Raw genomic sequence first — 17,346 nt, forward strand, 5'->3', positions numbered from 1 at the left:
TACTTGGATTTATTGCAACATTTTTAATGATGTCTCCAGTACTAATGAGCAGATTTGAGTTTGGACCCCCCCAAAAAAGAGAAATTAAAGTGGTAAACAAAAACAAGAGACAAAAGAAAATTCAGCGAAGAGCTCCACAGCTACGCGAGCTGCAGACATGAGAAGGAGCAGGATGCTGATGGTCAGGCTGATATTCAAAGACTATTCATAGCTGTACAGGTGATTACAGCAGGTGTTTCCAATCACTTACTCCAGTCTGCTTTCCTTTACTTTTTAAAATTCACTTCCACCGACTTCCAACATCTTTGCTCTTTATCACACTTTTCTTAAATGCCTCCTAACATGGAATGTTTTTTTTTTTTTCCTTTCATTCAGGAATGTCCTGTGTAGATTTAAGTGAAAACGTACTTTAAACCGTTCAAACATCATCACCTAGATGGATTTATGCTTTAAAAATGATTTAAGAGAGAATGTTTTTGCACAGCTTGCTTTTACTCTGGTTTTATGTGCTCAGAGAACTTGTTTTACACCATTATCCACTATGAGTCTCATGGTTGCAGTCATCAGTGGAGATGATATGGATGCCTTTATCCTCTTTAAAGAGGGCTCTTTTTGACGAGTGCTTCACCAGTGAATTGCATATAATGGAAGAGAAACCTTGAGGCCACAACTTAAATACGCCAGCCCCCCAGCTGACCAGGAAGAAGGGAAAGAAATGAGCCTGATTGGCTGCAGAGGACTCAACATTGCCTATTCTAAAATTTGCTCAGCATCATCCAGATAAATTAAAAAAAAAAAAAAAGCATACAGAGCTTCCCAGCTGTTGGCAAAACTCTTTTCAAGTGCTTGCAGGGAAACCCTAATTTGAATGACAAGCTGCTCCCTGCTGATTGGCTGGAGGATCTGCTCCAGATAAGGCAAGCAGCCCTCTAATTGGCTTACAGAAGGAACAGTTTAAACTGTGATTGGCTGATAAGGAAGAAGGGGAAAGGTCTGAATCTCAGTGTACAGTGTGAGAGTTAGCTGGTGGGGTTGTCGATCAGTCAGACAGGACTCTGCAAAAAATAAAAAAAAATTAAAATAGACGAGTGGAGATGGCGTTGAGGAGGGGCGGCCGTTTTAATATGCTGCCCCAGTTTATCCGGCGATCTCTGTTGCTGTGGTGACGAGCTTACTGCCGTCCCAGACTGTCTTGAACTGCTCGGGTACAGGGATCTCCGTCTGAAAGGGAGAGACACACAGGGGTTTTTTGTCAGATCAACAAGCTTTTTCAGACCAGCTTTGAATTCTTGTCGTTTATAGTCAGCAGCTGATCAGCTCGGCTCAGGATGAAGACTCGATAAACGGGCTGTTCTGGTCAAAGGTTCCTAGCAGCACTAAAACGAGGATGGGAGAGCTTTGCCCCCTTGCTCTTAACCTCATGTTCTCATTATTTAACAAAAATCCTAAAAACAACTACACCACAAACCTGCTCAAAGATGCACAGTTCAAGGAACACTTCATGGTCTAATTAAACATGCCGCGCATGCGAAGCTGAAAGCAGCTCAAAAGATCAAATGCACACTACTCGCTGGACCAATGTGACCGTTTGCATGTTAACGACTTTGACTTCAAACTTCTGCAAGGCTGGACTTTTATCCAAGACCTTTTATAGAGAAAATCATAATTGATGTGACGCTTGCCTCACAGACACTAACAAGTACCTAACGAGGCTGAACGTGTTTGTCTACCCAGGAGAGCTCAAAGCTCTCATAAAGACTTACTGCTCCTTCTATTTGTATTATTCGATTGACTTCTTTCACTTTATTTTCATAGTATATTTGATTTTTAACTTGAGGTATGTGCCTACTTGTCCAGGTCTTCCCTGAGAAACAGATGTTAATCTCAATTGACTTTCTGGTTGAAATAAGGATTAAATAAAAGCAGCAGCACTGAAAACTTAGTGATGACAGCATTTACAAAGCCAAAAATACCCCATAAGGTTTACAGAAGCAGTAAGGTTTCTTATCACAGTCAGGTGAGGTCCTGTTTGTGTCACGTTAAACTTCCTCTGCTAAACAAATGAAATCAGAGATACTCACAAACTCTCCATCTTTGTTGGGTACCAGCACGTTCATCTCTGAGCTCTTGGCGCTGATGATCTCACACTTCAGAGAGTCCTTGCTCAGATAAATGTGGCAGCCATCTGTCTTGTTGATGGATATAGTTGGGACCTTCCCCATAACCTGGAAACAAAAGGAAAAAATAAACAGTAGACCCTTTGGCTAAAAGCCAGTAACTTTATGAGGTAGATGATACACAATGCCGATCTACAATCAGCTTCTACAAATCTCCTCAAGCCCAACACTGCACCCAGCTGACAGTGAAGCTGCCAAAAACTGAGCAGCTTGTAGTTTCCAATATTTAACTACATGAATAATAAACAGAGCTCATGAAAAATGTATAAATCCTCAGCAGAGAAACTACAAAGAGCCGAAGAATGACGGGGCAGCAAAAATCATTCAGTGATCTCATGAAATGCAACAAACAGTGAACAAAAAAAAATAAAATAAAATAAAATAATCACACCTGGATCTTGACATCCTTGCAGTTAATCATCTCCACGATGCCCACAACATCATCAAACACCAGGCCCATTTTCTTACAGTTGTCTGTCAGAGAAAAATAAATAAGTATATTTAAGAGACTCTAAGCACCGAGCTCATTCTTCTGCCTTTTATTCACTTATGGCGGCTGTGTCGGCAAATATAAATAAATGTTTGGGCATTATATCAGGGGCAATACGAGAGCCCTCGACGTGTGTGTTTCTGAGGAGTGAGTTTCCTTTCTTACCTAAAGTGATGGAGTTGATTTTGCCCTTGACCTGCAGGGTGCTCTTGTTACACTTGAAAGCATAAACCACTTGCTTCAGCTCAGTGTCGCTGATCACCAGGTTCTGAGCATCCTCCTGGTTCTCCTGCAGAAAGCAAGTTAAGAAAACAGAGAAAAAGAATTAAGAAAGAAAAAAAAAAAAAAGAAGGTCTGTTTGTCTGAGCCAGAAGCAAGTTTAAAAATCTATTCTGGTCATTTTGGCCCCTTCAACGTACCACTTTCCACTTCTTTCCTTCCAGCTCCAGCACAGGGGGGAGCGTACGGGTTGGTGTGGCGGATGCAGCAGGTCTGGCGGCGCTTGAAGCGAAGGGTTTTGGTCCAGAGCGCACTGGAGCGCCCTGACTCCTCAGGTTGGGGTTCTTGTGGGTCTTCTGGTTATCGGACACATGTTTTAGTCCTGCAGGGGTCAGGGAGAGATGAAACATGCACTGTTAGTCTGAGAGAGAGGGAGCGTTACTTAATCCAAAGCACATCTAATTTATGTGATAACAAAAATAAATAAATAAAAGGAATGGAACCCATATATTAGTAAGTGTAAATGAGCATAAAAGATTATAACTGAAATAAAAAGGTCCGTCTTAATACACTGTCTCCCATCAACTTATTTGTCCAGAGAGGTTCATCAATACTGATTACTACTCCTCACATAGAGTAATGATTAACAAAAGGAACGAAGGACCAGAGACTCCTTTATATGATTTACATCAACAAAGCCTTTTTGTATTGATTCATGTAGCTCTGCTACATGACTACTGCTGCACTCAAATCCTCAAAATTGAGGCCAGAAAAAAAAAAAAAAAAAATGTATCAGCTCCTCTCATCACTGTTGGTTGGAGCTGTAGCTACCCACCCCGGGTGATGTCAGACCCCTTGTTGATGGAGGCGAACAGGGCGTTCCGATTATCAGCACCGGCGTCCCCAGCGCCGCCAGTGGGTCCGCTCAGGTCAGCGGGAGGAGGGGGTCCAGGGGGAGGTGGGGGAGGACCGCCAGCAGGAGCGCTGCGTGGAGCAGCACCGGCTGAAGCTACTGCACCCTGAGGAAGAAGAGAAGAAAACGGTTAACAGGGTGAATGAGGTCATGAAGGACACACTTTTAGCCTTTAAAGCAGACAAAGGAGAGCACACTCACGAGACAAACTCTGGAGTAATTCTCCCCTCTATAATTTAAAACAGGACTGTTTGCATATCAGGGGCAGTTACACCACTTCTCCCTGTGTTTGCCTCAACTTTGTGTGTAAACAAAAATAAAGTTTATTCTGAAGGGCTAAATTTAGTTTAGCAAAAACAGAGCTCAAGTTCAGTTTCAGGATTGTTTTGTACCCTAAAAGCTCCTGCTTTTCCTTCATTGTGCACCACAAGAAAGGAAGTCCCAGAAATACATATGCAACAGGGCAAGCTGCAGAAATCATGCAACCTTATAACTAAGTACAGACAGTACAATTTTCTCTAATGCCAAAGACCAGTTTGCTCTGGCACAAAGTATTAGTAAAACTGGCCCTAAGGTAAATGTGTTAATTCATGAGTCAGGTTGCATTTGATCATTTGAGAGCTGCTTTTTATGTTTCAAGTTGCAGTAATTTCCTTTTTTTTATTTTTTTTCTCTCCTCCTCCTCCTTCCTTTGGAAACTCACAGTCTTGCTCCAGGTCAGTCCGGTGGTGTGTTGCTCTTTGATGTAATGCTGCAACGCAGTCCAGATGGAGATGTAGGCTTTCACCCAGTCCACATGCACCTTGTCCCTGTGAAGACGACATATGATTTTATGGCATCGTTTTTTAGCTCTAGCAGTTTTTCTTCCTTTACTTAGAACTCAACACAACTTTATTTTTTATTTCAGATTTTCTCATTGTGCAATTTGCCTGCCTGCTGTATGACATGTGAACACGAGCTGAGAGCACAAACAGTCTGCCTCACTTTCAGGCTTTTATTACAAGTTTAAACCCAGGAAGTCTGCCACCGACATGCTTCAGTGTATCATGTGGCAGTGCTGACTCAGTAAAACCATGGGGCACCATAACTTGAAAAAGGAAAAGAAAGGATGGAAGACAGATGGGTCGAGCAAACTGTTTGGCTGCATTTAAAAGTTCTTTTGACCCTTTTGTTTATTAGATTCAACATAAAAAATAAAAACATATGATACAGTTTAAAATGATAAGAACAAACTGGAAGAAATCCCAGCAGCTTTGTATACAAATTAAATTTGGACGGCCCATCTGCTGCGGACAATGAGGGAAACAGGCTTTAATAGTGGAGGTTTTACTGACTTGTCCTTGTAGTCCTTCAGCACACGGTTGGTGTAGAACGTGGCGGCGTCCTGCATCTCCTTAACGTACGGGCCTGGTTTGGGAGCCTGACACGAAGTAAAAAGGTTTAGATTCATTTCGTAAAACATACCCTGTGTGTAGTTTTTGCCTAACTGAGCCAGTTTGTTTTGTCATATTGCTTTTATTATATTGAGCAGTCCAGTCCACTTTGTTTAAGCATTTTGATCTAGGTTGTACTTAGTGTTCTTGGCTGCGGTAACACAGGAACTTCCCCAAATTTTGGGATAAATAGAGCCAGTCTTATCTCGTATATCATGGGTGGGAAACCACTTAGTCCAAATGTCCACAGAGAACGTTAAAACAAAAAACAAACAAACAAAAACCCCAAACACTGGATAACTAAGTTTGAACTTAGTAAGATTTTAATTGTAACCTGTAGCTAACAATTTAAAAGCACAAGCACCATGTCAGCATTTAGATTGCTGGTAGATCCCTACCTGACATGTACCACTAAAGAGGTCACTTGATGAAATAAACAGTATTAAAATCAACTTAAACAGCAGTGGAGAATCACTGCAGTCATTTGCTTTGACATGCCTCCTGCCCCTTAATGTTTTGTTTTCCTTTAGGACTCTGTGGGCCAGGTTTTTCCTGTCTGTCTTTTAGAGTCGGATTAAATGGATGCAGAGGAGTCAGGTATGTTTAAAGAAAGGGGAAGTATAAAACTAAAGCTCAACATTTTGAGAACTTAAAATCTTTGCTTCCCCACAAGTGAAGCCTTTAATAGTTGGGTTGCGGTCACGTGGTTCTGATGACGTGCGGAGGCAGCGCGATTTTTGAGTGGAGGGCGGAAGTAAACATGGAGGACACTGTGGAGAGTCAGGAGAGCAGCTATTGTGCAACTTTAGACCCCGTTTCTCGGGAGAGATATAAACAGATAGTTAAAAAATATATCGGACGTGATCCGTATTCTTTGAAAATGTCCGAATACACCACAGAAGTAAAGGATTTGCCTACTATCGAGGCTGTGGATATCACCAACTACTTGGTCCTCCAGACTTCTTACTACACTAGGCAGCAAATGAAAGCTTTCAAGAGTCTGGAGGCGTACAATTTTTTTGTCAGCGGGTGGGTCCACAACCTTGGAACAAAACGTCTCCGTGATGGATACAGTTTGGTGTTTGCAAGGGTGAGTGTTTGTTCTTATATTGCTTTATCTTAAACACGCTAACAGTTAGCGGTAGCGGCTTTAACGTCAACAAACATGCCACATCCTTAGGACTTCGTTAGAGTGACAGTTGTTTGTTTCAAGGTAAACCATTCTCAGCGGTCTAACGAGACACCTCTGAAGACTTGGGTAATTGCAAAGGAGGATGGAGAAGTGATTGCAGCTCATTGCAATTGTATGGCAGGGTTAGTAGCCTGTTCTCCACTGTCACTAGGCTCAAATCCGGGCTCTCAGCCGTCTGTTGCATATCCAAAATCGCCTCTGCACATCGATGCTGTTCTGCCTTAAGCTTCATTCTTTTCTCTCGTTTGAGAACTGATTCCGATCTGGGTTTTCGTTCGTAGCCGAGATTGACCGTCGGAGCCCAGTCCTCCGACTCTTCGTCATCCAAAGCACTTGGGCAGCCTATAGTCCCAATCAAGTCAATATTAGACTACTAACTTAAAAGCACTAAGTAAACGAGAATTTAACGACAACCTAATGCTAATAAGTTCGTTTGCAAACATAACATTACCTCTGACGAAGTGGTCGCTGCAGACACGGGCATTGGCAGACTCTGCTCCTCCCGACTGTAAACGTAAATTTAAAATCCATTTTTTCCTACGTTTTTCGGTTAGAATTTTCCATTTTTCTCCTCTTCGTTGGGCTATTTTTGGTACCCTAAAATACCGTTTATCAGTTTCTCGGGTCGACCTACTGGAGCATCCGTAAACACAACAGGACATAGGCATTTTGCGTACTGTCTGTCTGTGATTTTGCGCTTATCTTTTTCACTTCCGACCGCCAGTCAAATTTCGCGCTTTACGTCGACGTCACGTCTACGTCAAATGAAACCTAGCTATTAAAGACTAATCCATCCTACTGCTATAAAGCTACACCCACAATCTTTGCAAAAAGAGGCTTTGTCCAAAGGTCAAAAAAAAATCAGTCTCAACATGACTAAAAAAATAAATAACTAAGATAAAGACGTATTAATCAGTTAATCAGCTTCCTTGTCTAGCTCTCATTAGCAATAAAGAAAAAAGAATGACTGTTCTTCTGAAATATGTACTGCTGTCACAAATGTTTTGCAAAGCAAATGAGAAGTTTAAGGATACAGAGGTAGGCGGACAGAGAATGAAGACATTCATCATGTGTATCTGAAAATCTGATCCATTATTCATAAGTCTCAAAAAACACAACAGCAAACAATGAATGAATCATTTACTGTAACAGCAAAGCTCTGTTGTTGGTGCTTTAACGTCAGCCAAGAAACCGTCGCTCATCAGAGACTGTTGACAGAATCAAAGAGAGGCCTGTTTCCGCCCATTATACACTCATTTATCCACATACACAGAGTGGTGCCAAAACGGCTCTTTTCCTACCCGTTAACCTCTCTCAGCCCCTGGACTCACCATGGCAACCCATCCAAGGGCAGGCACACTCTCGCTGACAGCGGAGAGGTGGTTGAACAACGGCGAGCTGCGGTTCTGCTCCCGAAACGCCTGCACCTGCTGGATCACGCTGGACACGGGCTGCAGGAGAGTCGTCAAAACTGCCTGAAGAGTCGAAAAAGGACAAAAGTTTAGCACTCGATATCAGCAGATACCTGAAACTTAAGAATTTGTATAGAATTGAGTCACAACTCGAGGAAAAAAGAAAAAGGAAGAAGAAGAAAGAAAAAAAACCCTCTTCAAATTCTCCAACTTCTGAAGCAAATTAACAAGGCCAATAATCCCACTAAGCTTTCTCCATCACAACTAAGCCGAGCTTGAATATTTAATCTTTACAGCAGATTTTTAAATCGAAATAAAATGAGGCAGAAATATCACAATACAGAACCTGTACAGAGAGGGAAAAAGAAAGAAGGGTTCGTCCATTTAAACTGCAGACGAACACAATAAATAATGCACAAAGTTGAAATTGATCAATCAATGCGGTGCTTGCTCAACTTAAAGTTTTACGGAGTGTGTTTAACTCACATCAGAGGGCTTCTGGGAAGTGGAGGCTGTGATGAGAAGCTGTCTCTCAGTGGTGAACCCCTGCTTCATCATTTCTGCCTAAAAGAGGGAAAGAAATGTTACATTAATTTATCATTGTGCCATTTTTTAATCATCTTTCACGAACACTTAACAGAAACTGCTTTCAAGGGGCTTCATATTTAGAAATATTCAAGTCTTGCCAGCAGGGGAAAAAAAAAAAAAAAAAAAAAAAATCATGGACTTGGAAAATGAGGAATATCACTGTAAATGTAAAACAATGCTGTATAAAAGAAGCGATTAAATCAGCAGCGTCAACTGCAATTACGAGATTCCCTGCAGAGTTTTGCATGAAGCACAAACAAAAGGCTGCGTTAGTCCTTCCACAGGCTGCACCTGCTCTTCTGATCTGCAGGTGGAGGCAAAAAACCAAGATACACTGCAATGTGCTCATCAGGAAAGAAGAAACGTTTACTTGTAGAAAGTAAATATTTCTACAATGGCTGCTGCAGTTAAAGTAACCTTTCAGGAATCATCTTTCCTAGGAAAGAATTAAACTCAGCTCCAGTAGGACTGGTGACCAATGCCTCATGTAAATGTGTAATGTCTGAACTTGTGACCTACATGTTTCTGGACGTCGCCCCCTATCTTCTGGCTGAGGGAGAGGTACTCCGCCAGAGGACCCTTGATGATCTCATCGAAGCCCTCGACGTGCGCAGATACAGCTGCAAAGATAAAGAAGACCACGGGGATTAAAAAGAAATACATGTAAAGATTAAAGCCCCGGCTTGGACAGTTTCGGTTGTTGTGTCCTTGGGCAAGACACTTCACCCGTTGCCTACTGGTGGTGGTCAGAGGGCCCGGTGCCGCCAGTGTCCGGCAGCCTCGCCTCTGTCAGTGCGCCCCAGGGCAGCTGTGGCTACAATGTAGCTTGCCATCCCCAGTGTGAATGGGTGGATGAATGTAGTATAAAGCTTTGGGGTCCTTAGGGACTAAGTAAAGCGCTATAGTGCATTTACCATTTACATTACATTAATGTGGAACTGATATCTTTACTAACAACTACTTGGGTCTAATCTGCATGAAATTCCCCAAGTAACGCTCAGCACAGCAACACATTGCAGTGAACCATGGCTAACACACCAAGAGCAGCTAAATCTACCGCTGCAGAAGCCTAGCTGCAAACGCCAACAGTAACTGACTGAAAGCCATAATTATCAACATCAGAACATTTTAGTGATAAATGACCCCACTCAGTCAAATAATCTAGTGGCTTTTGTGAGCTCAGAAGCTGACTTCAGCACAGTTTTTTAAATGGACTAACAATGAGGTGGAGTTGTTGCTGTGAGTAACACAAAAGTACAAAGTTGCAAAAGTGAGTGAGAATTAAAGAATTTGAAGAAAAGCTATCTGGAGCATTTACAAACTGATATTAATCTTTAATAGGGCTGTCAAAATTGAGCGCAAACAAAACAACAGCTATATAATGCCCTCCGCTATCTTAGTTTAATTGGTCACATGACTGCATCACATGACTAAAATCTGTCATCGTTTTCAAAAAGGCTCCGGTTTCGCTGTCCACACTGCCAGAAGCTGACTTCAGCGCAGTGATACATTTTCATGTATTAATGCAAACTTCACTCACTGATCTCTACACATATTATTCAGTGTATTCTTTAACAGTAATACCTCCTCCATCTGAACCTCCAGCGCTGCCTCCAGGGCCTGACATGGCCTCCAGGCGGCCCACCGCCACCTCCAACCGCTGCACCAGACTCGCCAACTCTGCCATACCTGTCAGAAAGAGAGGACATTTTTGTGTTTGATAAAAAGGTTAGCTGTGTCACGCTGGCTACCACTATTGGGAGAGAAGTCCCAGGGACTAAAACACAGGAAGAAAGAAATCATGATAGAAAATGATCATTGATCCGTCCTATTTATATACAGTCAACAGTAACATAGACAGGAGGATGCATTTCTTTAGAAGTGCTTGCATCAATCTGAACCTACATTAGTGAAGTAGATTAGATGGAACTTTATTAATCCCTCGGGTGGGTTCCTCTGGGAAATTCTGTAGTGCAGAACTACATTAAACTCCTTCATCAGTTTCGATTCGAAAAAACAACTTTATTCAGTATTGCGATCCCAGAACCTGTTTTTGTTGTGTTAAAACTACAATGCAATTTTAAAAAAAAATTAAAAACAGCAACAGTGCTCTGAATGCTGCCCATATTTGTCTTTTGTACCAGAAACAAGTTTACATGTGTGCATTTACTTCAACAAGTCCCATATTTCAGGTTTAGATCATGTTGCAATAGAATATCAGCAATAGAATAGAAGGGCTCTTCTATTGCTGCTCTTAAACTCCTTCATAGCAATATTGTCCAGAAACTGTGTGGGGAAAACAGTCCAAAAAAACTGATGTTTCTGATTATCAATATTAATAATTATAATATAGGATAAAATCAGTGGCGGATCATTTGAAGCTTTTCTTTTTCTCCTAAAACTAAACAAAGCATTTATTGCTTAATCCAACAGGTCTCCAACAGGTGCTTTTGCAGAAACTTTAAAAGCTTTAACAACATTTTGTGTGCATAACAACCTCCTACAGGTCACAACTAACATTTCAACCACATACGGCAAACAGTTGGATCCTTCCCCCATCTGACATAGTGCTGACATTTATTTATTCATTTGATAAATAAATCCCTCAAGTTAATTAGACCTCATCCTCAATATAATGTACCCTCCACACCACTATTAATCAATGACCACAACAACAGATTTAAATTGTAATCATGAATTTTCTGTCTTGCTACAAACCAGACAGTACTAGCTTCACAGGAGTACTAGATAAAGAGATTAGCCTCTACTCTTAACCCCTAGGTTACTTTAACCACAGGTTAAAGTTTCCATGAGTACACGACTGTCTGCTTGCGTTCATGTGGTGTAAATTCCATCAGTCCTGAGCCCAAGGCTCTGTGGGGACATCCACGGAGTCACTGCTCCAAAATGCACCAGCTGCTAAAGCAACACCTATACACTGTTAAACTTTTAACATTTTATTCCTCTCCTTTTTTTATGGTTGTGACTTTAAAATCACAACCATTTGTGATTTTAAAATCTGGATGTCAAACCCAGGACCATTTGTGCGTAAGGTGAATGTGTTAACTACACTATGAAGCCAATGATGTCACCAAGAGCCAATATTAGGAAAAACTGAGTATTTAGAGTACTCTAAAGCCTGAATTTTTTTGGCTCACATAGATCACCTGCACATATACTGAAGCTTCAGTCAGGTCTGAAGACCAGTCAGTCACTACCTGGCAACCACCAGATAGCTTCCGATTGTCCAGCATTTTTATGACAAGGGTTACATTGTCGCCTCTTTCTTTGGCAACGAGAAAGGACTCTGAAAGGTTAGGCGCTTTCATTAGTGATGACATGTAGCTCAACAACTTCAGGTAAACTCTTAAGTTTTGTCTGTTTTAATTTGTCTTACTTCCTCCGAAACGGAGCGCTATTTAAATATTTAATTAAAAAAAAAAAAACACTGCCTGATGCTTAGGCACACCGAATCGGCCACAAGGACAGAACCCTCGACTGTTTGAATAAATTGAGCCAAAAGATGTAAATATGCTCATTTGCAAGCTTTAAGGAAGTCACAGAAAAATCCACCTATTAGTGTTGAGGTTGAGTAACAAAAGAGGAAGAGCAGGCCAGAACTTGCTGCGTAAAGCTATGTAGATCGTTGCGAGTTACTACAGAGAGATCCCAGCTATGAGTTTTAAACATCCAGGTACATCGCACAAGAAAACAACTTAAGGTCAGCAGCACCTTTGAAGCAAAAAAACATGCACACTCCTGATTTAACTATTCAAAAGACATGATTACCGTAACTGACTCCAATCCAAGTCTAACACATAAAGGAGTACTCACAGATCCAGACGCACACCTGAAGAGAAAGGCTAACATTACATGAGGCAGCTGAAAGCTGACACTGCCCTTACCTGGGCCACTGAGAGCCCCTCCAGTCTCGGGTCCTTATACCTGGCTGTCGCTGAATGGATCCACACAGACCACTCTCACTAATGAGCAAGATAATGCTGCAGCCAACATCTCACTTTCACTCCTCAGTGAAATCTTTACATATCAAATGACCGAGATGTTAAATTTTTGGCTGTGACCAGCTTATAAAATCCTTCATGTTGAGAAGCGGCACTCTGAAGATGCTCTGAAGTCATATCAATGGGTGTTCAATACTGTTCCAATTAGCCACAGTCACTCATCGGTTTATCAGCAGCAAAATAATCAGTAACTATTTTGAGATTTGAGTTATGGTCACTCAAGCAGCCATTTAGTTTAACTTTGTATACTTCTTTTTTCCCTTCCAAACAGCTGATTGTTCATCTGCTGAGGTTTTAGACAGATCTGATGACAACAGCATTTTCTTACCCCACATCTTAAACTTAAAAAAAAAAAAAAAAAAAAAAAAATGCAAAAGCTTGTTTAAGTTTAAAACCATCATAAGGAACATGGTGAACAAGATGCATGGATCTTTTTCCTTAAGAACCAACTTATTGTGTATGTGGGTGTGTATCATGTGTGGATCTGATATTTTATGTTGCATTTGTTGCAGTTTTAATAATGCTTTGAGTCTGCATGACTCCTACCTCAGTCAGACTTCCTGGTTAAATAAAGGTAAAATACTGCATCACTAAAAATCAGCCTTTCGACTTGATTTCTGATCATTAAATAGGAGAGGCAGTTATGCATTATATCAACCCTGAGGCTGTTAGGTGAATCCATTCAATAGAGTTATCAGCAGGTGAGGTGGCAAGACATTACATGAAGTTATTTTTAAAAGACTGCACTATTTCTTCCTTTTACAGCAGACTGAATAAGAAGCACACAATACCTAAACTTCCCCTTTTCCTCTGTCTTTCACAGAGAGTTACGCATTAATTTGTGCAGCAGACTCTGAGATGAATTAGATCACAGCAGGAAACAAAAGCCCTCTCTACCCTTGACCCACATTCTGTTTAGCACCACGGCAGTGAGCATTTATACCTGCATATACCAGAGTCCAGCACTTCCTGGTCTCATGAGACATGACTCACCTGCAGCACAGGGAGGGAGCGGCCCCTAAATGGTGTAACAGCTGGAAAAAAACAACAACAACACAAACCCAGCCCTGTAGATGGCTAACTGTTGTTTACACCAACACTAACAAACTTTATCCATACCTAGCAAATTGCAAATCCCAGAGCAAAGCACATTTGAGTTTACTTTATGCCCAGTTACTTCACTTCAAATGCTTATTTTTATGTGCACCAAAGCAAAGTGGCGGCGTAGGCTCGGGCCAAGTGCTGACCACCAAGGAAACGCTACAGACGAAGACAAAACCAGAGACGTGACGGCAGCCAGGGAGTCATTCCTTCAGTTCTGTTTTCCTTAGATTAAAGCTAAATCTGTAGCATGTACAATTATAGAAGCTTGTAGTTCATACCAGGAGTATGAAGGCACACTTTCAAACAGTGCAAACAAATGACTGATGCTGCAATAAAACTGGGAGTTTTGTAAAGTTGTTGCATGCTCTTATCTCAATCATTTGGTGTAAAGTGATCATAAAGCTCAATCAGCATGGTCTTCCTCACGTAGTTTACATATTGCATTTCTTTTTTTGTTGTCTCAACTTATGCAAATATTAAAACTCAAACACATTAGTACTATCAACAACCAACAGGTGCATTTACTCCCCTTTTTATTCCCTTTTGGGCTGGTTTTTCAGAACAAACCACTGCACAAACAAGAGCAGGTGTGGCCAAAAGCCTGCCTTAAGCAACTTTAGCTTTTTGTACATTTCCACGCAGTGCACTATGGGAAATTAGCTTAAAATGAATCTACCTGTCTCCTTGCAAATAGTGACCCCAGTCTATGCAAAATCTTAACGTCTGACTACAAATTCCAAGTAGTCTTTAGATGAGGAGTGGCAGTCTCTCATTAGTCCTCTAGTGTATTGTACTAATGAATAATACCTTTGTAACTAAAAATCTGAAATCTGCCTATAACCCTATCAAACTGATCTCATCGACCTCATTTGTTGTCTATATGGAAGAAATGTTGTGCACAGAGCTCCCATCAGCACGCAGGGGCAGTGAAGTAGGTTAGTTAGGCCTGTGTGAGGGTTTGTGTGTCTGCCTGGGGGTAAGACGTCCAGACATAAAGGAGCGAGCGTCCACTCCTGCATTTACAACCTTAGCTTTTCTTCCAAATCTATTTGCATAGGGAAACACTGTTTGTAACCGTGGCAGACATGGAAAGCAGGGCGCCCTTCCAGACCTACTTCGGTGGGCTCAAAGCTCAAACAAATCGCGCTCAAGCCGCTGCTGATAATGCGATCACCGGCTAAAGCTAGCCGTTACAACTTTAGCCCCACCACTCAAACCTCAGTTAAACAGTTTTATTGTGTACTCGTGGCTCTTGAGGTTAAGAAACACCTTTCTCAAGTAACGTTATAGTGTCCTGAAGAGTTACAGATTAGGAAATAGCGTTAAGCCGTCCTGAAGAGCCGTTACACCGCTTAGAAATTATTTAAAGGGGGTACAAAATGTGCCACAACACCAACGCCGACAACCAGAGCTAGCTAACGTAACCCCAGATAAACCTCTTTTTTTTTTTTAATTACACCACCTTATTCAAAGTCGACACATATTTAAAAAAGCTGGGGTGGTGTTTTTATACGTCCCCTCCCTGCCGTTGAGCGTCTGCTGTCAGTTTGACTATTTCCTGGATTTTTTTCCTCTCTCTCTCTCCTCTGAGACACACACACACACCCCTCCCTGTGTCAGCTAATGCTGCACTACTCTGCAGAGGAGGAAAGGGAAGAAAAAAAGACTAAAAAGAGAAGTTTCCACTTTTAATAAGAGAGCACAGCAAGACGAAGTAAAGGCTGACTACAGGGCTGCAGACATGTTAACGATTTAAGTCAGACCAGCGTCAGCTTTTGCGGCTAACCTCGGCTAGCCGGCTGCGTTAGCATCACACCGAACTCAAGATGTAATTTCTGAATGATTCTCGGTGAAGGAGGAAGCGGCTGTGCGCTCTCTCTCTCTCGTCTCAGATTTGATTTTCCGCTTCTGCAGAAAGCCGTAAATCGAGTCACAAACCCCGCAGTGCAAATACCAAAAAGGACAGCACACCGGCTGCTTACCTGCTAAACTGGTCGAGCAGTGATTCGGTCCTTTATGTTGTTGCTGCTGTGGGAGTGTGCAGTAAGCAGACTGGGCTTCGTCTCTTTCTTCCTGTATGTCGCTGAATTTACCCAGCGCTCACCGCGCCACGTTTCCGCCCTTGTTCGCGCAACTAATTCCTTTCCCATATAAGGAGTGCGAGAGGCAGAGGGCAGCAATATACGAAGAGAGGCAGAGGGGGAAACATAGAAGAACTAAGTACTTTTCTTCCCCTCGTAACAACATATCTGCAGGCAGTGAGATATGACATCATAAAAATAACAGAAGAGGCAGCGCCTCTAAAGGAGATGTTCCTCCGAACATTTGCAGGAAAAACACGCAGAGTTGTGTATTTCATGTGGTGCGTTTTTTCTTGTCTGGGCATGTTTGCCCCACTTTACAGACTGGAAAAAAAGCTGTCACACATACAGAAAACATGGACACAACTGTGTAAATGTGCACAAAAGCAATGAAGTGACTTCACTGATTCAAATAAGGGCGACAACTAAGGGTTCTTATTGTTATAACCAAACAATCTAGCGTTTGTTTTATACAGAACGGGATATAATAACCCCCCTTAGTTATTCCCACAAATATTCAAACAAACAAATATATTTATATATGGTCTGTGTGGAGTCACTAAAGATGCTTTTAGCACTTCACCTGCTTCCAGTGTGAATGGAGAATCTGAAAAGGCCCAGAGCTCCAGCAACACTTGTCGTGCCAAGTATTAATTATTACTTGGTCAAGTGATAAAGCTGTTCTTTACACTACAAGTGTTGCTGGAGCTGGAGCCTCTTTGAGTCTTTCCCAGGTTTCCTGAGAGGCCCCCATCCTGGAGTGTGGCTGTGGATCATCAGCACCACACACTCATTCACTCACTGAAGAAAGCTGGTGGTCAGAGTCACTATCATACTTCTGCGAATTAACTCAAATTTAAGTGAAAAAACAAACAAACAAACATTATGATAACATAAATATAAATTCTCTATAGTCCCATGTTTAAGACACTGTATTCATGTGAAATTGGAGGTGCTGGAAACATTCCTGAGAGATCTTGGTCCATATCGACATGATAGCATCACACAGATTTGTCAGCTGCACATTCATGATTTGTCCCATTTCATGTTTAAGACACTGTATTTGCGAATAGTTGAGAAAAGAAGCAAAACTTTGACTGCAGAGACGTTGAAAACATGCAAATATTTATCCTGTCTTCTTATTTACCTTATTTTTTTTGGCCGAAATAAAGATTTCAAAAAAGAAGTCCCATTTTCACAGAGATCACCTAAAAGCACATTTGTATTTATCTTACATGTCACTTGTCTAGTCTTAAAAATAAATATCCATCCAGTGATAGGAAGTGTTATAAACAGGCATCGATCCACAGTGAGGAGGAATAACAGGACAGAGAAGGGAGATCTCGATTATAATCTTTTAAGGACTCCATTATCTCCCAAAATGTGCAAAGGACAAACCATCGAGGGCAGCAGGCTTATAAAAGTAAATGAAAAGACCAACCAGAGGATCAGTCCGATACACGGGTGTTTGGATCCCCTGTAATCAGAAAAGTAAATGTTATACCAACCCTATAATATGTAATGAACGCGCGACAAAGAAATTAGATTTTTTTTCCCAACCAGGTGATGAAGCAGAATTTTTGTGTAATATAAAAAAATGACTCATCTCCATTTCAGAGTAAAACAAACTCCTCAAAAGTTTTATCCAGGCAAAACTTTTTCCCAGAAAGTTTTCTCAGATCACACAAAGGAGTTTCCTTTGAATTGTGCAGGCT

The 17,346-nt window shown here is 41.5% G+C and overlaps 1 protein-coding gene across 1 annotated transcript; it reads right to left on the bottom strand.

Annotated features, from left to right (window-relative positions):
- Positions 1 to 8: 8 nt before the first annotated feature.
- Positions 9 to 15,693, bottom strand: cap1 (CAP, adenylate cyclase-associated protein 1 (yeast)). Its single transcript, XM_026157237.1, has 13 exons — positions 15,533 to 15,693; positions 10,009 to 10,113; positions 8,944 to 9,044; positions 8,323 to 8,400; positions 7,756 to 7,899; positions 5,134 to 5,219; positions 4,503 to 4,608; positions 3,722 to 3,905; positions 3,087 to 3,268; positions 2,833 to 2,956; positions 2,569 to 2,651; positions 2,082 to 2,225; positions 9 to 1,221 (listed from the first exon to the last, which is right to left on the bottom strand). Exons 2-13 carry the CDS (start codon positions 10,109 to 10,111, stop codon positions 1,138 to 1,140), a joined length of 1,419 nt encoding a protein of 472 aa, XP_026013022.1. The 5' UTR covers positions 10,112 to 10,113; positions 15,533 to 15,693; the 3' UTR covers positions 9 to 1,137.
- Positions 15,694 to 17,346: the final 1,653 nt, after the last annotated feature.

The sequence above is a fragment of the Astatotilapia calliptera genome, chromosome 22 (assembly GCF_900246225.1).
Source record: "Astatotilapia calliptera chromosome 22, fAstCal1.2, whole genome shotgun sequence".
Classification (NCBI taxonomy): Eukaryota; Metazoa; Chordata; class Actinopteri; order Cichliformes; family Cichlidae; genus Astatotilapia; species Astatotilapia calliptera.